The sequence below is a fragment of the Panthera tigris genome, chromosome F2, assembly GCF_018350195.1.
Source record: "Panthera tigris isolate Pti1 chromosome F2, P.tigris_Pti1_mat1.1, whole genome shotgun sequence".
Classification (NCBI taxonomy): Eukaryota; Metazoa; Chordata; class Mammalia; order Carnivora; family Felidae; genus Panthera; species Panthera tigris.
This window is the reverse complement of record NC_056676.1, coordinates 49,492,086-49,516,819: the sequence shown is the minus strand read 5'-3', so window position 1 is coordinate 49,516,819 and position 24,734 is coordinate 49,492,086. Positions and strand designations below refer to the sequence as shown.

The 24,734-nt window shown below is 43.6% G+C and overlaps 1 protein-coding gene across 1 annotated transcript in view; it reads left to right on the top strand.

The window, feature by feature from the left end:
• Positions 1–988: 988 nt before the first annotated feature.
• The window catches only part of DPYS (dihydropyrimidinase), an 80,418-nt gene continuing 56,672 nt past the window's right edge, over positions 989–24,734 (top strand). The window contains exons 1-4 of the mRNA XM_042972997.1: positions 989–1,339; positions 15,745–15,903; positions 20,334–20,513; positions 21,752–21,941. Of these exons, the coding sequence (XP_042828931.1) occupies positions 1,076–1,339; positions 15,745–15,903; positions 20,334–20,513; positions 21,752–21,941 (793 nt within the window). The 5' untranslated portion in view covers positions 989–1,075. The remainder of the gene's footprint in view (positions 1,340–15,744; positions 15,904–20,333; positions 20,514–21,751; positions 21,942–24,734) is intronic.

Genomic DNA, 24,734 nt, shown 5'->3' with positions numbered 1-24,734 from the left:
TTTTTGTATGAGAAAACTGAGGACCCAAGAGGGTGAAAGACTTAACAGAAGACCTCTAAACCAGTCTTGTGAAAAATCGGACTAAAACCCGGATCTTTAGAATTACATTACTTGCTATTTTCCAAGAAAAACTTGCTGGTACCTATTGCATTCTTAAAATCTGGAGAATCGTTGATACCAAGCTGCTTTAGTTTCAAAGAGATTAAATATTTCACTCTGAACTTTCACTCAGTGTCTGCCAATTACTGGGGTTGTGTGATGGATGATTTGCTCCTCATAAAAAATATTTTTTTTTATTTTTATTTTTAACGTTTATTTATTTTTGAGACAGAGAGAGACAGAGCATGAACGGGGGAGGGTCAGAGAGAGGGAGACACAGAATCTGAAACAGGCTCCAGGCTCTGAGCCGTCAGCACAGAGCCCGACGCGGGGCTGGAACCCACGGACAGTGAGATCGTGACCTGAGCCGAAGTCGGACGCTTAGCCGACTGAGCCACCCAGGCGCCCCTAAAAAATATTTTTAAAAGGAAATCCAGATCAAGTATCAAGTGGTTCCTTCTGGCGTGGGTATTTTCATTGTTGCTGCTGCAGGTGATGTGTGTGTGTGTGTGTGTGTGTGTGTGTGTGTGTGTGTGTGTGAGAGAGAGAGAGAGAGAGAGAGAGAGAGAGAGAGAGAGAGAGAGTGTCTGCCTGTGTCTATGTGTCTTGGGACAGGCACGTTCGTCTTTAAGGGGCAGAATAAGGTGGATTTCTTTCCCCAAAGTGCCTTTTCTTACAAGGGAAAACAAACGCTTAAAACTCGAAGACTCTCCCTCCCAGTGACCCGGACCCCTAGACTCGGGACGACGGAACAGTCGGGGTGGTGACCGAGCGCAGCCGGCCTGCCCCAGCCCGCCAGCGCCAGCCTCGCCTCCCGGGGTGGAGCCCGCCCCGCGGCCAGCAGATAAACAGGCGGGCGGGTGCGCCCGGGCTGCGCGCTCCCCTGGGGTCCCGGAGCCAAGGCCGTCGGCCGCTCTCGGGGACCGCGAAGGAGGCCACCCCGCATGCGCGGTCGGCAGCCCTTGCCCCCCTCGCCATGGCGGCGCCGTCGCGGCTCCTGATCCGCGGGGGGCGCGTGGTCAACGACGACCTCTCGCAGGTGGCCGACGTGCTGGTGGAGGACGGCGTGGTGCGGGCGCTCGGCCGCGACCTGCTGCCGCCCGGGGGCGCGCCCGCCGGCCTGCGGGTCCTCGACGCCGCCGGCAAGCTGGTCCTGCCCGGCGGCATCGACACGCACACGCACATGCAGTTCCCCTTCATGGGCGCGCGGTCCGTGGACGACTTCCACCAGGGCACCAAGGTATCAGCGCCGCCGCGCCCTGCACCCCGGGTGCCCCGCCGAGCCCGCGGGCCTCCCCCAGCTGCCCCGGAGCCCCCGGGCGCCTAGGGGCCCGCGGGGCCGGAGCGAGCCTTGCAGCCGCGACCGAGCGGCCGTAGGGCCGGGGTGGGCGGTCCCTTGCGGGCGCCCTTCTACCAGGCTCCCCTTCCCGCTGGCTTCCCCCCAGCTTAGGCCAAGCCACACGCCCGCTACTCCTCGCTTTGGGTAATTTGACACGTTTAAGTCAGCCTATCCTCTCGCCCTCAGTTCTCTGCACCCTATACTCCCCAACTACCCCCTTCCCTCCCCGCGCCTTCCCCATTGTCGCTGCTGTCCTATGGAAGTCCGCAAGTGTTCCATACTATCTCTACAATCTCTCTGTTTACCCGGCACCCCCAGCCATTTCTCCCCATCTTCCACCCCCAGCCAAAACCAAATGAAAAATCCGTTCCCCTAGTAGATACTGCCTGACTCCAAGTAGGCAGCGTATGCTGGGTAGTGGATGACAAGTCTGGGCAGGCTGGTAGCCTACTGGGTCCACAATCTTTGCCTCCACCCTCCAGTGGAAAAGACACAGCCCTGACAAGAATTTATTTATTTATTTTTAATGTTTATTTATGTATTTTGAGGAAGTAGGGAAAGGGCAGAGAGAAGGGGAGAGAGAGAATCCCAAGCAGGCTGTGAACTGTCAGCACAGAGCCGGAGGTGGGGGGCTTGAACTGAGGAACTGTGAGATCATGACTCAAGCTAAAATCCGGAGTCAGACATTGACCCGACTGAGGCCCCCAGGCGCCCCCTGACAAGAATTTAGAAGAGAAATATTCCAGGAATGGTCTCCCCAGCACTCACACGGGTGCCCAGGCAACCTGGCCCCATTTCTTCTTAATCAGCTGGCCCAGGAGATACAGAATATGGACCTCCTTCTTGATGCTTGAGCACCTGGGGCTTGGCTGATGGTGCAGGAGGATCAGATCATCAAACCAAGGTGGGAGAGGGTTGGGTTTCTCTAGACACAAAGGCCTAGAGGCTCTGCTCAATGAAAAGAACCTTGAACATTTCTCCAAAGCTCCTGAAAATAAGATCTGGAGACAAACTGGGCTGCCTTACAGCTACATAAAGTTACAACCCCACTCAGCACTTTGGTTAAAGCTAAGCCCATGCCCTCCTTGAGGCTTGCATTTTGGGGTGAAGGTATTGATATCCTTAAGGCCTAAACTCTTGTGTGTGAAACAAATCAGGCTATTCGTCAAGATATTAATTGTACAGGCTTTCAAAGTAGTTTGAACTGTAGTTTGTTTACCTTACTAACTTCTTTCCAATAGTTTTATTCTCCTCACACACACTCTGTCCACATTTCTCAATCATCTATGATTGACCACACTGTTTAATAGAAAAAAAGAACAATTTGATCCAGAGAGAAGGGTCTGGGCAGGCTGTTCACATCGATGTTTGGAAAGCTTACTCCTAGTTACTGATTATTAACCTTTATCATCAGGGCAGTGGTCAAAGTGTTTTGTGGGACATATCATTTCTGTTGGGGAAAAGTGAACATTCATTGCCCTTTACTTTAAAAGTAAACTTTCCCAAACTTATTTTTTACGTTTTAAGTGAATCTTTCATATATAAAAGCAATACATGATTGTACAAAATTGGAAAAAAAGTATTAGGAAAGTAGAAAGAAAAATAGTACCCATAATCTCTAACTCCATTGACAACTCCTGTGTCCGTATATTGCTTTTGTGCTTTCTAATATGCTTTATTTTACATAATTGATGTGGTATTATGCATGTGTGTATGGGCCTGTGTGCATACCTGTCCATAATTTGCAACCTGTTGTTTTTGGTTACAGTACATACTCTTGCTGTTACCACAGGCTCATCATTAACAAAGTGCTTTGCTAAAGGCAGGGCATTCATTGACACCCCCATTTGCCAGGTGCAGAGCCGCTCTTTCTGGCCATCTGCCAGGACCACTAGTGTCATTACCCCACATCATCTCCCTTTTTCTCAGCAAGGTTCTAGAATGAGAAGCAGCCAGGATGTGGGGTTGGAATGCTGTTGGGGAGAAACATTCCTTCGCTTTCTCAAGATCATCCGTGTATGCCCCAAGGCCCTGGAAGGTGGTTCTTAGTCTTCTGTCTGTCGTTCTTTGGCCATTCAGGGATTCCTAGCATGGAGAGATGTGCAATTCTATTGTGAGAAGGAAGGTCTTTGAAGCATATCACAATATTATAGTCATCAACATCTGAAAGAACTTATCCACCAGCTGATTCTCTAGGCATCTCTGTATTTAAATGTTGTCAAGCTATTAAACAGACACATGTCCTTCATGAGCTTAGGATCTTACTTAAACCGAAAACAATATGGTCAGAGATGTTAAGGTCAAAGATTTAGTAAAGGCTAAATTCATGTTGAACACGAAAACAGTCCTCACAAAGACACTAAGTTACAGAAGTCTACTTCAAAATCAGTTGGATCCCAGGAGATCACCTCTCCTGCCCCCCAAAACAGAGGAGACTCCACATGGGTAAACACAGATACACAGGAGCATTAAAGCGTTGGCCTGAGTTCTGGAAGGACAACATTATTGACTCACTTTGCCCTCTTTTATAGAGTCTTTCATAATTCCCAAGGCAGTGTTGGTGGAGTTTCTGGTTTGGGGAAATAGGGGCAAAGAAATCTTTTGTAGATGTTGATTGGGCTGTATATTAATCTTGAAAAAATCTTATTAATACCATTACATAACGTTTATTTTATCAAGCACCTACCATGTGCTGGAACTGTGCTGAGTTGTCCACCATCTTCCAACAATCTCAGGGGTTGTTCTTTCATTTTGCAGCTGAGGAAATTGAAATTTAAGTCACTTGCCTAAGGCCACACACCAGTCAGTGACCAAGTGGCTCTTCAAATTCCTTACTGCCTGCCATTGCTAGAGCTCTTACCTACCTACTAGGCTCACTTCCTTTCTGAAACTATTGGGAAAATGTGTGATGTTTGTCCGTGTGGCAGGTGCTGGGATGAAAATGCTGGGTACGTCACATGCCGATGTGAGATGGCTTTTCTCAAAAACAGAGCAGGGTCATCCTTAAGAAATACAGGAGCTCTTCACTCTCCCAAAGCTGGAGGCAGTTAAGGTTATCAAAATAAATACATATTTCAGGAGTTAGGTTTGTGAGGCATTTGTACTTGAATTTATGGCTGCATCATTTCTAAGGGTAAGAAATGGGTACCTTGCATACAGAAAGCTATAAAGTAGAAATGATATATTATGCTTTCAGAGATGGGCCCCAAATGTTAAGACCAATAGCTTTTACTTTCTGCATGCACCAGGCAGATCATTTATAATACCTAACACATAGAAGGGATACTGTTCATGGTATTCTATTTATTGGTCACCAGATTGTGATGGGGCCCAATTTAAAAAATGAAATATAGGTCAACCAAAGGTTACATATTTTGTAAGTCTAATTTATGGCATAGGTTGGGTTTCAAGCCTAGAATTGATTTACTTAATTACAGGTAAAAGCTTTCTATCTGATGTAACTAATGGAAATAATTTTCTGCTTTAAAGAAATCATATTTCATTTTGTTGAAATATACTAGATGTACAGTGGTTTTCCAATATTCAATATCCATGAGGAAAAACAATGGGATTTTTTAAATGCAAATGGATATTGTGAGTTAGGTAAAGTTGAAGGAATTACGACTTTGCTTTTACTATATCCTGTGATAAGAGAGTAAATTATGAAAGCCTGGCCAGTTTCCAGATAGATAGATAGATAGATATGGATATAGATATTCAGACATATGCAGCTTGGAGTGGGTGGGCTCACATTAAAAATCTGGCAGCATCAGTAGCTGGTATAAGGATCTTTTTTTTTTTTTAATTGGGAAAACACACAGAACACTTTTTTCTTTTTCTTTTGTAGGACAAAAGTCTTCAAAACTGTCAAGAAAGGAAATTACGCTTTGCTCTGGGACTTTTTGGTAAATTGCCATCAAGATGATTGCTTATAATAAGGCAGTGGAAGGTGTATGATTAAGCATGCGTGTGTGGTGTATTTATAGAATTTCTTCACGTTGTAGAACTGCACTTCAGAAAACTTGGTCGCAAGTCAGATCCCTTTCTCTGTTGCTTGTGGGAGCTCCAGGCTGGGCTTTGGAAGCTGTGTGGGCTGACAGTGTGACCTTGGGCAAGTCACTTCTTCTCTCAGAGTTGTTAACATTTCCTTATCTATATTATGATGCCTTGGTTGGAAGAACAATCTCAATTTTAAAAAAAAAAGTGAAAGTAATGAAAACAATATATATTATTCATTACCCAGCCCTCAGGAAAATGCTGGAGCGTTATAGTTGCTCAATATATATTGCTTGAATAACTGCCTTTTTTTAAAAAAAGGAAAATACAGTTGAACGTAAAGAAAAATAATATTTAAATCACCTATAATGTTTAACATCTTGCTTCCCGTATTTTCACGGTTTTCTCTTTGGGGCGCACATTTTTCCTTCTACTAAATTTTGTGTGCTCTCTGGAGACAGCCTCATTCATTACACATTTCCCCCAGAACCTTAACTGCCGTTGGAGAATGTGATTTCCAGGGCCCTGTTGTCCTCGCCAAGGCTAAGCCTCACAGGTTTCTCTCTGTGTTCTTGTCTCTGTGCATCAGGTTTCTATTTCGGCCTGTCTGAGGATATCACAACCTCAATGTCCCACAAGCACTTTGCACTCAGCATGTTCCGAACCAATTCATCCTTCCTTCAACTACGCTACCCGTTTTTCATCCTGTTTCATAAACTGTTAAAAGCTCCCTTCCTGTCTTCTCAGTGGTTGACATTTTGGTGGTTTCTGGGTTCTTGGGGGTTTTTTTGTTTGTTTTTTGTTTTTTTGTTTTTTGTTTTTTTGCTTGTGTAACAATGTTGGGACATAAATTATCATACGGATTCTTGATAATTGACTTAGAAATCGCCCTTCAGAGTGAAATGACTGGACCAAAGAGTCTTAGATTGATCTTAAAGGAGTTTAATACATATTCCCAGATCAGTTCATGCTCCCATGAGCAACGCATACAATTCTCATTTCACTGAATCCTGGTTAATTGTAACTACTGCCTTAAACAAAAAAATCAATGCCAATTTAATAGGAAAAACAGAATTTCTTAATGTTTTTAAATGAGCTTTTTTTTCATTGCTGGTGAAGCTGAGCTTTGAATGCTCTTCCTGTGCTAATAGCTTGCATGCTCCAGCTCTAAGAGTTTATAATTCTGTGATTTTCTCGAGTAGCTCTTTACTGATTACAAAGTTAATCTTTGCACTAATCAGAGGAAGAAAAAAAATCTCAAAGATTAATTAGAAACCGCTTGATGTTAAATAGGGCCCCATTAAGGGTGTTGTTTGTTAGGAATTCTTTCGCTGAACTTGACAGAATCTAGGACTTGCCTTCTTACAGTTTTCATACTTGAGTTCTCCCTGCTTTTCAGTTCCACTGCATGTTTCCTCCTCATTTGCCTGAGGGTTTTTAATGTCCAACAGAGGTAGTGTGTAAATCAAGGTTTCCATGATGCTACTGTCAGGAAGGAAAAAGTTTTCCTATATCCTCTTATGTTTAGTAACTGGGACATGCAAATTAACTGACAAAAGACACATTAACAAGAGAAAAGACAGATCTTTAAAATTCAGGTATATGCAGGTTCACAGAAAAATGTGACCCAAGAGGTGGTTAGAATTTGGGGTTTATATACCACCTTAACAGGGGAGAGGAAAGGAGAGGGCATGTATGGGAACATAAATGACTTCTTAATAAGAGAAGAGGGGGAGTAGAGAGGACACTGATGGGGAAACAAATGACTTTTAGGAAAAACAGATGGGCTCTTAAGAAAATCGGTGGGAAATATGATGGTTTGTGACAAGGTCTATTGAGGTGTGGTGCAAGTTTCTAGTCTCAGGTGTTAAGAGTCAATCTTCCCTGGTGGTGAAACTTCCTAGAAGGGGATTTATTACAGTTGAGTTTTGGGAGGCTTTGCTTTTAGGCAGATAAGGGTATTCGCACACACACAGACACACACTCTCACACACCTATTCTTAAATACCTTCAGCTCAAAATGATTTTTATGCCACAGGGGCATACTCTGGACCCTGGCACCACAATTTAAAATGGAATGATCCTAAACTAAGGATTTTTCAAGTTGATGATTAGATTTTATTATTTCAGCCAAAATATTTCTTGGAAACCCACAAAGTGGCTGGCACTGTGGCTGGGGTAGAGATGAAAACCATGCTCTCTGTTCCCAATGGCAGACAGACTAGAGGTATATGGGGCTCTAATGTATGTTGGCCTTCATGATAAATTATATACAGTAGACTTTGAGCTTGTGGGCTTAACTTTGATGATTGTGACTATTTTTGAGTGAATGCTTAAGGTCTGGCATTTTCCCTTTCGCCAGGTCACCAGTCCTAATGGCTTGCTGCATCACAAACTATGTTTCTGAGCAAGTTATTTAGCAGATAAGAGAGCAGCTGCCCAGAGTCTACTGCTCGCTTCCACTTTGTGCTTCTCCTGTCATAGGTCAAGTAACAAACTGAGGGAGGACACTTCAGTTCTTCAGTTATGTTTCATTGCAAGTACTAGAGAAATTGATATGGTGATACTCATGAATTCCCAAATCCTGAGGATCTGTTCACACATAAAAACAAAGACCTTAAAAGTTAAAGTACAATAAAGTGTAATCTTTTTTATAAAACAAGAGATCACTTGGGGTGCTTGGGTGGCACATTTGGTTAAGCATCCAGCTCTTGATCTCAGCTTAGGTCATGACCTCATGGTGCAGTCGTGAAATCAAGCCCTACATCAGGTTCTGCACTGATGGTGCAGAGCCTACTTGGGATTCTCTCTCTCTCTCCCTCTCTCTGTCCCTCCCCTGCCCTTGTGTACTCTGTCTCGAAAGAATGAAAGAGAGAGAGGGAGAAAGAAAAAAGAAAGAAAGAAAGAAAGAAAAAGAAAGAAAGAAAGAAAGAAAGAAGGAAAGAAAGAAAGAAAGAAAGAAAGAAAGAAAGAAAGAAAGAAAGAAGAAGTCATTTGAGGCCAATATAGATTCTAATCTGTTAATTAACACTGATTAGGTGATGAGCTTTGGAGAAAACTGAGCATTCAGCTTTCATATTCGCTCAGTCTACATTCCACATTAACATGTTCATAGAAGGATCCAGAAAGCTCCATGGCCAGGGCTAGCAATATTTTTAAGAAATGAAATGTCACATTAACATGCAAATTACACTGCTTTCTCATTTTGCTATTGGAAAAGTGAATCATCATAATTACTCCATCTCATAGCTACTGGAGGAAATTCATTGATCCCTCCCTTCCTTTCTCCTGTTAAAGAACAGAAATTCAGCTGAGTAAATTTGAAGATCTAATTGGCTTTATTAAGCGATTCATGAATCAGGCAGCATCCCATCTGTCAGGTAGAAAGAAGCTCCAAGTAGTTTACAAAATAGAAGGTTTTTATAGGAAGGAGAGTGGAGAGGGAAATTATTTAGCAAAAGAAAAGAAAGGATTGGTTCCTGAAAGGTCACTCTCTCTTAGGGGGAAGGGCAGGGGGTCTTATCCTGAAGATTACCTCATCTTACTTTGGGGGATAGAGAGGGTCCAGATGACAGATTACCTCATTGGTGCCAACCAGGAAATTCCTGACTACATTTCTGAGGCAGAGCTGAGATTGCGGTAAGGTTAGGTATTAAACTCTGGTTTGGTGACTTGGCCTAGCTAGCATTAGTGACTCCCTCTTGGGCCTGTGCTTTTCTTTTTAACATTCCCTTAAACATTTAAAGAATATTTGTGTACCAGGCACTGTAATAGGCACAGAACATACAGAGTTGAAACTACATCCATCCAGTCAGGATCTCTGAGGGATGGGATAAATTTCCCTAGATGATGCTGGTGTGTACCCAGGGTTAAGAGTCACTGGACCAAGTAGAGGAGGGGCTGGGGAGGAGAGAGCAGGAGTGACATCTCTCTCTGAGGTAGAACAGAGCTCAGAGCTCTCCAAGGAGAGGGAGGAACAGTGTCATTGAAATGGGTCAAATGGGTTGGAAGGGAGGTGACTCAATAGCAAACAGAGGAGTCAGCTAAAGTTTCAGCCTTATGGGATGTGTAATAATTGTGTTTTCTCCATTGTAAGAGCAAAAGGGAAATCAATATAAGATCAGAAGTGGTGAGCATGGCTAGGGACAAGGTGACAGTGAAGAGGCTACTGCTCTAGTCCAGTCAGAGGATGTAGGTGGCACTGGGCAGTGGAGGTATAGATGCAAGAAGTAAGGAGATTCACGGATGATGTAGGAGGCAGCCTGGGGAAGAGCTGGGCTTGCCAATGGGTTGGCTCTGGCAATGTTGAGAAGAAGAGAGAAAAATGCCAAGGGTGACTCTTCAGTCTGGTTTGCACAATTGGATGGACGATGGTGTGGCTAATATTTCAGACTTGGGGAGACAAGGAGCCGGGCACGGAGCGGCAGTGCGGAGGACATCTTTACAAAGCCAAATGGGCTTCTGGAATCGGAACATAAATTGGGACCCTGAAGTTTGTTTTCATACGTCTTAGTGACTATAGGAAAGCTGAGAATTCAGCCCCCTTCCCTAAGGCTCAAATTGCCCTCTTCCATCTCCTTCTGCTTTACTTGGGTTGATTAAGCAGGTCCTATGAGTGATTTTCATAAGACAAACTCATTGGTTCCAGGATGAGCTTAGAAATGAAAATTCGGTGACACCATCAAAAGGAAGACGATGCTTGGGATGCCTTCAATAGTGATATACAACCTAATACATTCTTAAATAGAATCTTGTGTTATATAATATTGTGACCCCGCTGTTGGAGTTTATCTCAATTTATGTTCTATCACATTTGCACCTGATACAGCACATGCTCTCCTCCACCCCCCCCCCACCCCTGAAGAAGGCTTTAGATAAATTGGAAGGTTTTCAAGGGAGAACAGCCAAAGTAATTAGGAGCTGAAAGAATTGATTTATGAGCCAAGATTAGATAAGGTAAATACATTTTGTTTGGCTCTCTGACAAATAAAAGTGGCGTGAAGTCTATCAGCAGCAAAAACGAAGGAGACAGTTGAGGTTCACACAGAAATATGAGAGAAATTTTCACCCTCTACGGGTTCTCCCTCCCCTGCCTAAACTCTCTCCATTCCTCAAATGTTAGGTAAACCCTGAACATCTGTGACGTGAACCTAAAAGCCTCCGATGATAAAAGCAGTTAAACAGACGCTGTGGCTACCTGAGGTGGGCTGGGAATGTGATGTTCTGACCGGTCGGTTTGTTGAATCAAGGAGATTATTCCAGGGGCAATAGGTCTGTGAAGGGGAAGCAGCAGCAGTGTGGGGCCCTTCCTTGTAGACCTTCTAGGGACGTATTACTTCCACAGTGATTGTCACAGTGACGAACATCTAGTGAGCTAAATAAAGTTCTGTTGCATTTGTGGATTTCCAATTCACAGTTTGACAGTTGTTTAGTTTCCTAAGCCTTTTGGTTTCTTGAGTGCTTGATTCGTTTTATCAACCTGTGCCTCTCTCCAAGTAATGATTCACTGATGACCAGAGCAACTGGCTGGAAATCAGATCGCACTCTATGGAAGAGTGGCTCAGGTGAACCAGCCGGCGTAGGGCCGAGGCCCAGAGCAGGCTGAATGTCAGACTTACCCCTCAGAGTCCTGTGCCCCTCCATGTTGCCTTGGAGAATCATACGACATCTCTGAGCCCCCATATCCTCAACTGTGAAGTAAGAAAAACAACTCCTACCTGTTCCAGACTGTAGAAAGGCTTAATTAAACGAGCTAATGTGTATAATAAGATGCTTAACCCAGGCCTGGACATTCACAAGCCCTTCTTTGAACAGGCAAATAGTGGGGTGCCTGGGTGGCTCAGTGGGTTGAGCCTTAGACTCTTGATTGCAGCTCAGGTCATGACCCCAGGGTTGTGGGATTGAGCCCCGTGGCGGATTCCTTGCTTAGTGTGGAGCCTGTTTAAGATTCTCTCCCTTTCTCTCTCTGCCCCCTCCCCTGCTCTTTCTCTCTCTCTCCAAAAAAATAAATAAATAAAAATGAAGAGGCAAATACCTCCTAGGAGGAGCACATCTCCTTTACCTCTACTTGGGATTGTACATCCTCAGTTCTGGCACACACGTGACTCCCCAGATCCAGTAGAACAAGGAAGGGCCATTTCAGGTCTTGAAATAATATTCAAGGATTTGAGATCCCTTTGGGCAGTGAAAGGAGCATGGGTAACCAGACAGACCAGGGAGATCAGGAGATGAGGGGAGAAAAGAGGCTCGGTCGGTTGAGGGTCTGACTTGGCTCAGGTCATGACTTCACGGTTCATGAGTTCGAGCCTCGAATCGGGCTGGCTGCTGTCAGCACATTTTAGATCCTCTGCCCTCTCTCTCTTTCTGCCCCTCCCTTACTTGCGCTCTCTCTCTCAAAAATAAGTAAAACATTATTTTTTTAAAAAAAGAGGTTCAGAGGAGGCTGGGGAGCAGACAGTGGCTGGTGCCTGTTTGCCAGGACCCAGGGTGGCAGCGGGATCCCGGAGGCCAGTGGCTCATGCCCCCCGGTGGTTTGGTAACAGGTAGATTTTGTTGTCCATACATCTTCCCACACCCTTTCCCATTCACTAGGGTTTCTCGAAATTTGTTCCCATTTTGGGGGGAGGACAGGGAGAAAGAGAGTGGAGGAGAAACAGAACCAGAAGCAACAAAGAAGAGGTAAAGGGTGGTTCTCGGTTCCCTTTCCTGCTCCCGGGTAATGAGGGAGGTGGGGCAGGTGTGAAGAATCCTGATTGGGGAGCTTCAAATTGTAACCCCAGGACTTTTGGTCTGCTGTTGTTTTAGTAAATGGTCCTTTGACTATCACATCTACAGTCTGGCAAGAAGACCATCTACAGTCTCCATGTAATTACCTATCATGTGCATGTATTTTTATCATCTGTCCATGAAGTCTTGTTTTCTTCTTATAAAGCTTGTGCTTTGTTATAGAAAAGTTAGCAAATATTAAAAATAAAATTTAACTAGAGGGAAATTAAAGCAACCTGCAATTATGCCCACCCAGAAACAGCCACTGTAAATGGTTGTCTGGGCATGGTACTGTTGCTTTTGTGCTAAGTGTTGGAATGTTCCGGAACAGGTATTATGATTTAGATTATCCTGTGTCACTTCTCTCTCCTGGGGTCGTTTCGGCCAACCTCAGGACCCCTCTGGCATCCTCTCCAAGGTGACTGCCCCAACTCTCCCCTGCCTTCAGCGTCAGGTCTGTGTTTCCTTCTGTGTGCAAATACACAAAGTCCACATGTGCCCAAGCACCTCACACTCAGGATGTTGCACACCACACTCGCCAGAGCTGCCTTCCTCCGGTGTCCCCTCATCTGCCACCATCAGCCATCCCTGTCAGAATCAGTTCACGGACTCCCGCCACCCCTGCTGAAGGTGCAGCCTTCCTCTTGTCGGAACCAATGCTTTGCTCCAACCCTAGTCCAGGTCTTAATTCTGCCCCTTACCAGTTTCTGCTGAGGGGCTGGCTCTTCCTCACGGGCCCTTCCTCAGAGCATCCCCCATGCTGTTGGCTGTTCCTCAGAGCACAGGCCCTGGCACCTGATGACCTGACTCCAGTCCGGCCTCTGTCAAGTTATTTGGTAGTGCTGTGTTGGGTTCCCTCCACCCTAAACAGGGGCTGATAATATTCCCTGCTGCAGATCTGGTGAGAGGATTACAAAAGTTAGAACATCCAGAACGTCAGCAGTTCCTGGCACATTAGAAGTACACACTGCCAGTTAGATATTATTAGCCGGCTGGCAACTTCACGTGTGTGTCCTAACGCTAATTTAAATCCATGCCTCCTCTGGCCTCTGTTCATCCTTCCCTCTTCTGAATTCCCAGTAGTCTTTCCCCGGGACCTCTTCCAAGGAGCTTAGCGATTTTTACCTACCCTTAGCAATTTCTAGACTACCATTTATTGTAGAAATATACTTGCTACCTGGTATTACAAACTGAGTATTTTGTCATAATTATTTATTCTTATTTCCATCGCCCGCTGCAGTCTATAAACACCGAACGGGAGAACCTCTGTCTGATTATTTGTGGGCCCTCCCACCCCTCTCATTCCATAGCTTACATGTAGTAAACTTTTTTTTTTTTGGTAATAATTTCACTAAGACATAATTCATATATGATACAATTCAGCCATTTAAGGTGTACATTTAAGGTCAGTGGTTTCTAGTATATTCCTGGAATTGTGCAATCATCACCACAACCAATGTTAGAGCATTTTTATCAGCCCAAAAAGAAGCCCCGTGCCCGTGAGCTGGCACCTCGACTCAACCCCTCCAGCCCAAGGCAACCACTGTTCTCCTTACTGTCTCTAAGCATTTGCCTCTCCTGGATATTGTGTACAAGTGGAATCATATACTACATGATCTGTGACTGGCTTCTCTCACCGAGCGTAACGTTTGCAAGGTTCATGCACATCGCAGCATGTGTCAGTGCTTCCTCTTTATGGCCGAATAATATTCCACAGTGTTCACATGCTGCATTCTGCTGTCGATCCATCCATTATGGACACGTGGGTTGGTTCCGGTTTGGTGCTATTATTATAAATATTGCTGCTCTGAATATTTGTGTACAGGGTTTTGTGTGGACATGTTTTTATTTCCCACCCATAGATGCCTAGGATTAGAATTACTGGCTCACATGGTAACTCTATGTTTAACTTTCTGAAAAAGTGTCACACTGCTTTCCAAGGTAGCTACACCATTTATTTTATTTCCACCAGCATCATATCTAGTTTGCCTACATCCTGAATGTGGAAGACTTTTAATATGGAAAGAATGGAAAGGATAGTTCTTTAAGCTTGATTTTGTAGTTCAGTAGGCACTAAAAAAAGTACTTTTCTTCTAACACTTGAATTAACAGCATTTCTGTTAGAAAGATGCCCTTCATCCTCAAGGGATATCCGCATCGCACTGGGAAGACACGTTAGGAAGGAAGACGGCAAGAAGATTAATCTGCATTCAAATAAAAATACAGAGCTTGAGGATTTTTTCCTAGTATTGTCATTACACCAATAGTGATTTCTTAAGAAATGCAAATGTGTATTGTTTGCCAAGAATAAGGCACTGTTATCTAAAGGTGGAGACAAAGTATAGGCTTCTGTACAAAAAGTGAGATTTTTCAGAGCAAAAAGAATTGGAGTGGGGCCAAGTGACTTAGGAAAAAAAAATCTATTGAAGTAAGATGAGAGCCAGCAAACCAGGGGGGACACATGGAGTCTGGGCGGCTTTGCAGGGAGGCTGATGGGGGTGCAATTGGAGGGACCTGGGAGAGGGGCTCTTGGCCTCTCAGGTACCGCAGATGACAGGTGCTGAATCTAACCTCTATGCTCTGAAGTCTGTCAGCCTCCTTGGCCAGTGCCTTTACCACACCACCACACTTCCTGGCTACGTTTGTTTTCTTTACCTACCTTGTTTGACTGCAACACTTAAAGCACATTAACCACCCTGTGATTTTAGTTTAAGTAAAATCAATTTCAGTAGTTCATCAAAGACGCTTGGTTGAGCAACTTACTTTTAAATTTAGTCATAAGGCAGTGTCATATAATGTAATGTGCCAAGGAAAATACGAGTTGAGGCAGATCACGTGGGGCCTCGTAGACCATGTTGAGAAGACTCAACTTCAGTCCAGAGGTGGTTAAAAGCATCTGGTTTTAACCTTTGGAGTCAAGTGGTCACATTTGTGCTGTGGAACGTGCTTCCAGTTGCACCAAGGAGTCTGTGGAGGGGGTGGGATATAAAGATCAAGCTGAAGGAGGAGAAGAGGCTGGACCAGGACCAGGGGGATGGATTAGAGGGGAGAGTCGGGAGTTAAGGAAAGACGAAGGGTCCCCAGTTGGTTGTGGGGAATGTAGGCGAAGCAGGCATCACGTGAGTCTCCAGGATTCTGTGTGGAGCACGAGGCAGTTGGAGATCCAGTTCACTGAGACTGATGCTAATGCATTGGGATTTTCACAGTGATGAATACGGTCTTCTTGAGAAGAAAAAGTTTTGAGTCTTCTCCATTTTTCCATTTCGGTTTTTCCTTGCAATCCTCACTCTGTTTTGTTTGGGCCACAGCCATTTTCTTCTCACCAGACATGCCATTCTTTTTATGGAAGCAAGTCCAGCAAGTTTAGCACTTCAAACTTTAATTTATGGAAAGTCTATTCATGTCCCTCTGGGTCTTTTAAACAGGAAGCAGCGTTGTGCAATTTCGTGGACCCACAAGTGCTTGCAAACGCACAGCGTTCAAGGAGATAAGTGACTCGGCTGAAAAATTGATGGCTAACTGTTGAAACCCTCTTGTGATTCCAGGCTGCCCTGGCAGGAGGCACCACCATGATCATTGATTTTGCCATTCCTCAGAAGGGCGGTTCCCTCATCAAGGCCTTCAAGACCTGGCGAAGCTGGGCTGATCCCAAAGTCTGCTGTGACTACAGTCTTCACGTGGCAGTGACATGGTGGAGTGACCAGGTGAACCAATGAGGGGTCCATTTCTTCCATGTAGTCCCCTAATCCTTGCTCTGTACAAGATCAATAAACTGGTAGTGTCAGGGGTGCCTGAGACTCACTCTCTCTCTCTCTCTCTCTCTCTCAATCAAAATAAATAAATAAACATTTAAAAAAAGAAAGAAAGAAACAGGGGCGCCTTCTTGGCTCAGTTGGTTAAGCGTTGGATTTTGCCTCAGGACATGATCTCAGGTTTCTTGGGTTCAAGTTCCAAGTCATGCTCTGTGCTGACAGTGTGGAGCCTGCTTGGGATTCTCTGTCTCCCTCACTCTCTGCTCCTTCCTTGCTCTCTGTCTCAAAAAATAAGCTAAAACATTTGTTTTAGTTATTAAAAAAAAGAAACAAATGTTAACACGTAAGAAATTGGTGATATCGGTTGCTTCCTGGATGACTGGAAGTCAGAATTAGAGGGGGTGCTTTTCCTTGCATATTCTTTTTACCTTTTGAATTTGGAGTCCTGTGAAGAGTTATCAATTTGAAAAACTAAAAAAAATGTTTAAAGCGTATAAAGATGATAGGATAAATCCTTTATAGTCATTCACAATAGCCTTTCATGATATGTAATCCATGAATTGTAACATTGTTAACTGTAATTTTTTAAAGTACTGAACTCAATTTTAACACCTCCAGGCTCTTTTAGGCAGTATTTTCCCACAGAATAGAACTTCAGTCAGAAATGTTTAATATCAGGGGAAAACCAGGGAAGGGACAGACCAGGAAGGTTATGAAGGTCACCTCCCAGCTGTATTCTAACCTGGGCCATTCCTGGTCTCTTCCACTAACATCAACACCAGGTCAGACCATTTCATAGCAGAGCTAAAGCCAGCCCTCCCTATCTGCTGATTATTTAGGCCATGGCAGAAATGACAACATAATTCAGATAGAAAAGATAGTTTTGAGAGATGTTAAAATATGTTTATTTCTCCTCATTAAAAACATGTATGCATACTTTGGAAGAAATTTTTACTTGAATTTCAATTGCCAACATGTTTTTTTAATAATTTTTAATGTTTTATTTATTTTTGAGAGAGATAGAGTATAAGTGGGGGAGGGGCAGAGAGGGAGACACAGAATCTGAAGCAGGCTCCAGGCTCTGGGCTGTCAGCCCGATGAGGTACTCGAACTCACGAACCGTGAGATCATGACCGGAGCTGAAGGCAGGTGTTTAACCAACTGAGCCACCCGGGAGCCCCTCAGTTGCCAACATGGACCTAATTCAGAAATCCTTTTACCAGGAAGGGCTCAGGAGGGTGACTTTATTTGAAGTTACCATGTAACTTATGTCCCCACTTCCCCCTAAAAGTTGAGCTTCAGGCACCAAATTAATATAAAACTAGTAATCAATCTTTAACAGATAGCTCAGCAAACATAATAGCAAGGTTTATAGTCCACAGCAAAAGTTAATTTTTCTCCAAGAACACCATTCTAAGTGATGAATCTAGTCTCTTTTGTGCTATTAGGGTCTTTTGGCTTTCCGCCTTTCTCCCTTCCTTCCTCTTTCTCTCCTTCTTTCCTTCCCCCCACTCTCATTTTTTTTAAACATTTTATTTTCTTTTTTTCAATATTTATTTTTGAGAGAGACAGAGACAGAGACAGAGAGAGAATGCGTGTGTGAGTGGGGGGAGGGGGGTAGAGAGAGAGGGAGACAGAGAATCCCAAGCAGGCTCTGAGATGTCAGTACAGAGCTCAACTCAGGGCTCAAATCCATGAACTGTGATACCATGACCTGAGCTGAAGTCAGATGCTCAACCGACTGAGCCTTCCAGGCACCCCCCTCACCCCTGTTTTATAAGACAGAGTCAAGGTGAGGATGTTTGCCCTCAGCAGTGTTTCTCACACTTTAATATGCAAATGCTTACCTGGAGAAATTGTCTAACTACAGATTATGTTCAGTAAACATATTAGTTTGTTGGGGCTGCTGGGACAAAGAACCACACACTGAGCGGCTTAGAAATTTGCTGTCTCAGCCTCCTGGAGACAAGAAGCCTGAGATCAAGGTGTTGGAGGGCTGTTGCTTCCTTCTGGGGACTGTGAGGGAGAACCTGGCACATGCCTCTCCCTGGCTTCTCATGCTTCGCTGGTAATCTCGGCTGTTCCTTGATTTGTAGAAGCAGCACCCCAGCTTCTGCTCTCATCTTCACGCGGCGTTCTCCCTGTGTGCACGTCTGTGTTCACGTTTCCCCCTTTTATGAAGACACCAACATACTGGATTAGGCCCACCCAAATGGCCTCGTCTCCACTGATTAGATTGGCAGTGCCCCTGTTTCCAGAAGGTCACCTTTTGAAGTACTGGGGGAAGGACTTAAACAACATGTGAACTTTAAGGGGGTGCACAAGTCAACCCATAGCAGCAGGTCTGGGGCAAGCCTGAGAATCTGCATTTCCAGCAAACTCCCAGCCGATGCCAGTGTGGCTGGTTTACGTACCACATTGTTGGAACGGCAAGGCTAAGGTATGGCGCCTGCATATGGAAGTCCACGTGTGCATATGCGAAATGTTTAAGGCATTTTTTTTCTGACCGTGAAAATAATAGACTCACAGTAGAAAGTTTGACACTGTAGAAAAGTAAAACAAAAACAAAACAAACAAACCTGAGGCACTTTGTATCATGCTCTGCCCCTTGCTGTTATTCCTTAACATATCTTAGAGCTCATTCCATCACTTCGGTGATGACCATGTCAGCATTTCAGTGTTATTTCCAGTTCTTCATGGGGCTGAAATTCTAGTGGGGGAAGGCGTTAACCAGTAAATACATAATGTGCCGGACCATAAAGCACCATAGAGAAAAGTAAGAAAAACCAGTAAGGAAATAAAGAACAATGGGAGTGAGTAATTTAATATGTAATAGAGTCATTTATAAACTTTGCTGATTCAATAGAAAAAATTGCATTGTTTTATTTTGCACTTTTTAAAAATTTTTTTAAAATGTTTATTTATTTTTGAGACAGAGAGAGACAGAGCATGAATGGGGGAGGGTCAGAGAGAGAGGGAGACACAGAATCAGAAGCAGGCTCCAGGCTCTGAGCTGTCAGCACAGAGCCCGACGTGGGGCTCGAACTCACGGACCGCGAGATCATGACCTGAGCCAAAGTCGGACGCTTAACCGACTGAGACACCCAGGCTCCCCTATTTTGCACTTTTTAATCAGCAGAAAGGTTAACATTTTTTCATGTTTTTAGTCATTCGTGTTTACTGTTTGAATTGTTGGTAATATTTTTTACCTGGACCGTTAAAGCTTCTCTTAAGTTGATGGATAACAACTAAGAACAATAATCCTATGCCTAGAACGTGTTTTGGCGTGTGTGTGTGTGTGTGTGTGTGCGCGCGCGTGCATGCATGTGTGTGTGAACATACAGAAATTCAAACAACTTTACCGGCTCAAATCCACCAATTTTTTCTTTGACGTTATTAGTTTTTATCGCGACTCCAACTGGACCCGCACGGCGGTTACTAAGCTTGTTTTGATCTTGTCTTTTACCTTTGGCACCCCTGAAGGCTCCTGAGGATTCCGACCGGTCCAGAGTCTCTCACCTCCTAGCAGCTGCCTGTGGCTCAGTGCACGTCTACCTGCTCCTTCTGAGAGCCCATCCTGTGGGTTTCAGATCTGAGCCCAAAGCTTTACCTTACGTGAGCTTCGATTCCTCCTGGAGACATGATTGCTTCTGTTACTGCCAAGTGGCTTTGTTTTCATTTTCTAAAATAATTTCCTCCCATCAGGAGATAGATGCTGAGAATTTTACATACAAGTAAAGACGTGCAGTACTTTGGGAAAACTATGAACTCTCTCCTGATTTAAAAGTATCATACCAGTAATATTCATCAGATGAAGTGAGTTCTCACCTGTGGGGGGAGTTCAAGGCCTTAACTGCATTTTTTTTCTGGAATTAGACTGTTGTCCCTACTTTACTTAATTCTCTTCTGAATGCAGCATTTTGAACGTGGAAGAGAACGTTGAAATAAATTTGAAATTTATTATTATTAATAAATAATAACAAAACAATAATTTATAAATAATAAAATAATAAAAATAAAATAAATTTAATTTAATTTAAATAATTTAAATAAAATTAAAAATAAAATAAAATAATAATAATAAATATTATTATTTAAAGTGTGACATTGTATGGGGCGCCTGGGTGGCTCAGTCGGTTGAGTGTCCGACTTCAGCTCAGGTCATGATCTCACGGTTGGTGAATTCGAGCCCCACATCGGGCTCTGCGCTGACAGCTCAGAGGCTGGAGTCTGCTTCGGATTCTGTGTCCCTCTCTCGCTGTGCCTCTCCCTCACTCATGCCCTGTCTCTTTCTCTCAAGAATAAATAAAACATTTTTAAAAATAATAATAAAGTGTGACTGTGTGTGTGTGTGTGTGTGTTTGGCTACTGTTGCCCTTTAGGTTAAAGAAGAAATGAAAATCCTTACCCAAGACAAAGGTGTGAACTCTTTCAAGATGTTTATGGCCTATAAAGACCTGTACATGGTGAGGGACGAGGAGCTGTATGCCGCCTTCTCTCAGTGCAAGGAGATCGGAGCAATTGCTCAAGTCCACGCAGAAAACGGAGACCTGATTGCGGAGGTAAGCATCCCAGAGCTTCGCCACAAATGAGAACGGCCACGACTGAAGCTGAAGACAATGGGACCCAAGTAGGTGAACTCATTCGGTGCATTGGAAGAATGGAGATCCAGAAACTAATGTTCTGTGGCTTGGAAACCCTTGACTCAGTTTACTTAACTCCATGCTCTGACTTTTACTCAGGTGGTATATGAAGGGAATGAAGATTTCCCTTTTTCAACTCAGTTATCAGACCCCAAACATGTTTCTCAAACAAACAATTGTCTTTGTGTGTCTTAGCACTTTCTTTTTTTTTTTTTTCTTCTTTTTTTGAAGTAGCCCCTCCTGCTGGTTCAGAATGCCAAAGTGTGGACATCAGCGGATCTGATGACTTAAGCAGTATGTTAAGTGCTGTTTAAAGCCCCACTCTTTTCAGAAACTGGGTATTAAAATGTGCTCTGGAGGAATCTAGATGTTATTTATTTCTTCTGTGAGTTCCATTCTTAATGCCCGAAGGGACACCATCTGCAGGATTTTAAGAGCTGTCTCTTACCCTTCATATTAGCTGATTTTTTTTCCCCTCCTAGGCTCGGTTCCCATTTAAGTCGGTGAGAGTGAGGCTGGGTGGCCGTGAGGCAGTCAGGGATCATGAGAAACGGGCATGAGCCGTAAACTCAAGTAGACCAGAGTTTAAATGGTACTCTTCTGCTTCCTCAGTGTGACACCTGGCCAGTCATTTTACCATTTACCAACAGTCACAGTGTTGATTTCCTGCCTTTTTTGTAAGGAAGAAGTAATATTTTGGAGAGGGCAAATGAAGGTCCAGTATCATTTGGTGAGTGGAACAGAGGGCAGTGAGGACTATGATTCAGCAAAAAGCACAACTAATTGCAATAATGTGACATAAGACACTTTAATAATATTGGGGGTTAGAATGTTTGGTTTTATTTTATTTTATACTAAACCAGTCATAAGACTGGGACTAGAATTAGCCTCATTTCTTTTTTAGCTTTTCAGTCAAAATAATGTAATTGTGAAATGTGTGTATGAAAAACTAACATATACTCTCAGAGTGTTAAAATTATATTTCCCAAATATACACACCACACACACACACACACACACACACACACACACACACACACACCCCTCTTCCTAACAGGTCTGAAAGCCTGGCCGTGTACTTAATTTGCAATAAGATAATGGTAGCTGTCATTAGTAAACCTTCCTTGCACATGTGTCTGTCTCTGCTGTCTCTCTAGGGAGCAAAGAAGATGCTGGCATTGGGGATAACAGGCCCTGAGGGCCATGAGCTGTGCCGCCCGGAAGCAGTGGAGGCAGAGGCCACACTGAGAGCCATCACCATAGCCAGCGCTGTGAACTGCCCTCTCTACATCGTGCACGTGATGAGCAAATCTGCAGCAAAGGTGATAGCCGATGCGAGGAGAGACGGTAATTCCCGAGCGAGACCCTCACTTGTAACTCAGTAGTAGCTGAAGAGGGACGTAGATCGACTGCAGCCCCTGCTTTGCTTATGAGAAGGTTGCAGGTGAATTTCCGCAGCTTTTCTTCCTCCCTTTTTATTAGCATCCTTTCTGTTTTCCTCCATCTAACGCATGTCCACTTTTGCCCTTCTTTTTGTTCATCTTCATGACTGCTTCTCTGCCTTGGGTCATTTCTCTACCGTCCTTGGAGCCTCAAGACCTTTCCTTCAGCCGTAGGTCCCCACTCTTTAATCTGCAGCCCACTTTTTAATCTGATGGCTGAATGCAGACTCTCCAGTTAACTTTAAAGAACCTTACCTGTCTCTGGGGCATCACCACTATCCCTCCTAGGACCTGAATCAGGACGGTGATGGGTACAGAGTAGTTGCTCAGCAAATATCTTTAGAGTTGAGTTGATTTGTCTGATAGCACCTTGGGTGTTGTAGCTATTAAAGCAATTATCCAAATAGTGTTTGTATGACAATTATTTTACAACTTAATTTAATGTTTTAATTTTTTTAAGTTTATTTTGAGAGAGAGAGTGTGAGCAGGAGAGGGGCAGAGAGAGAGAGAGAGAGAAAGAATCCCAAGCACATTCCATACTAACAAAACAGAGCCCGATGCAGGGCTCAAGCTCACAAACCAAGAGATCATGATCTGAGCCAAAATCAAGAGTCAGACACTTAACCAACTGAGCCACCCAGGCGCCCCTGTTCTAAGGTTTTAAAACCAAGTCCTTCCCCCTTCCATATAAAATAATAGACCTTCCTAAGATGTGCTAGTGGTTTTGCCGTCTCACTTTTAAAAACCAGGAAATCAGAAATAGTCTTATAAATCCTCCTGGCTCTTTGTTGTTGTTTTTCTCAACACTGAAACCGACCGAATTTTTAAAATATGGATTGTGAGAATAGGTTTGACATGTCTCTAACTCTAAAATTAGTTTTGCCAAAATTGCTTCTTATCACATGAAGGTTCAATCAGGATTTTTGTGCAATGTAATCCATTGATGTCTTGTGTGAAGAGTAAACTCAGTTTCACACAGGCGCTCTTAATAGGGGCTACCAACCGTTTCTGGTTACCTCTCCCTGCTCCCCTTCCCCAATAGAATTTCAGTATAAAAGAGCACAGCAGTTCAAAAAGAAAGCACTGAAGTTTTAAAGGTACAGTTCTAGTTTCTGCCACCAGGTGGCTCTGTTGCCAACTCTATGGAATTGGTTGTTCTGTAATTACTTGCTTTGTAAATCATGTACCCTGTCCTTCCTGTCAGTCAGGTCCATAATGTCAGAATATGATTTAAAAAATAGCAAAGTCAGTGGAAATTGTCGATCTTAATCCACTATCAAGCTGCAATTTTGACGGTTTTGTCAGGAAACAGTTTCTTGATCTAAGGGATACATTTTGTACTGGGATAGAATTCCCTTAGGCACAGAGTAAAAGTCTAGAAAACGTTTTGGAATAAATCACAGGCAGAAAACTATTAAACTTAACTGTGGGCATTTTCATTTTATTGTAAATTTTAAATTGAATTTTATTTTTTGAATATGCAAAACATTTACATGGTCCAAAAGTCAAAATTATAAATTTAAAAAAAGTATTCTCAGAGAAGTCCTGCTTCCTTCCCTAGCACCTTCATCCTATATCCCCATTAGTAATTATTTTTATTATTTTTTTCCCGACCTACCTCTAACGTGTTTCTCTTTATTAAAAAAGAATATATGCATATTCTTATTTCTCTTTTCTTTCCTACTTGAGAGGTAAAATAGTATACCTCGTGTTCTGTATTTTGCTTTTTTTCCCTACTTGAAGATAGGTCCTAAAGGTCAGCTCACCTTAGGTATGGAGAGTTTCATCATTCTTTCCTACAGGTGCAGAGTATGTCGCTGTATCTGCTCAACTACTCCCCTACTGATGGATACATGAGCTGTTGTCAGTCTTTAGCTCTTTCGTATGAAACCACAGTGGTGGACTTATGCATGTGCTATTTTATATGTGGACGGTATATTAGTTTTCTGTTGCTGCCATAAAAGATTGTCACAAGCTTCATAGTTTAAGACAACACGAATGTGTTCTCTTACAGTTCTGGAGGTCGGAAGTCTAACACACGTCTCACTGTGCCACAACCAAGCTGTCAGCCATGCTTACTCTTTCCCGGAGGCTTACTCTCTCCCGGAGCTCCCGGAGGCTCCCGGACTCTCCAGGGGGAGAATCCCTTTCCTTGCCTTTTCTAGCTTCCAGAGACCACCCGCATTCCTTGGTTCATACTTCCCTTGCTCCACCTCCAAAGCTGCAGTGGTGGGTGGAGAACATTGCATCATTCTGCTCTCCTCGTCTGCCCCTCTCTTCTATTTCAAGGACCCTTGGATTACATTGAACCCACCCGTTTAATCCGGGATAAAGTCCTTATTTCAAAGTTCTTAATTTAATCACATCTGCAAAGTCCTTTCTGCCATGTAGGATAACACATTCACAGGTTTTAGGGATGAGGACACAGACATCTGTGGGGCGCCATTAGTCTGTGCCACAGAAGAGAATCCTCAGAGTAGAGTCCTAAAAGTAAGACTCCTGGTTCAAAGGGTAAATGCTCAGACGTACTTTTTGGATACTGGTAAATCCCTTTCCAAAGGGGTTGTAAATGAGATATCTAAAACGTCAACCCAGATGTTTTAGCTGGGTCAGACTTACTGTAGTAACACTTGTGAAAATCCTCTATTGCACCACTGTCAGAAGCAGCAAAAGTCCAGAATAAATTGGCATAAGAGGG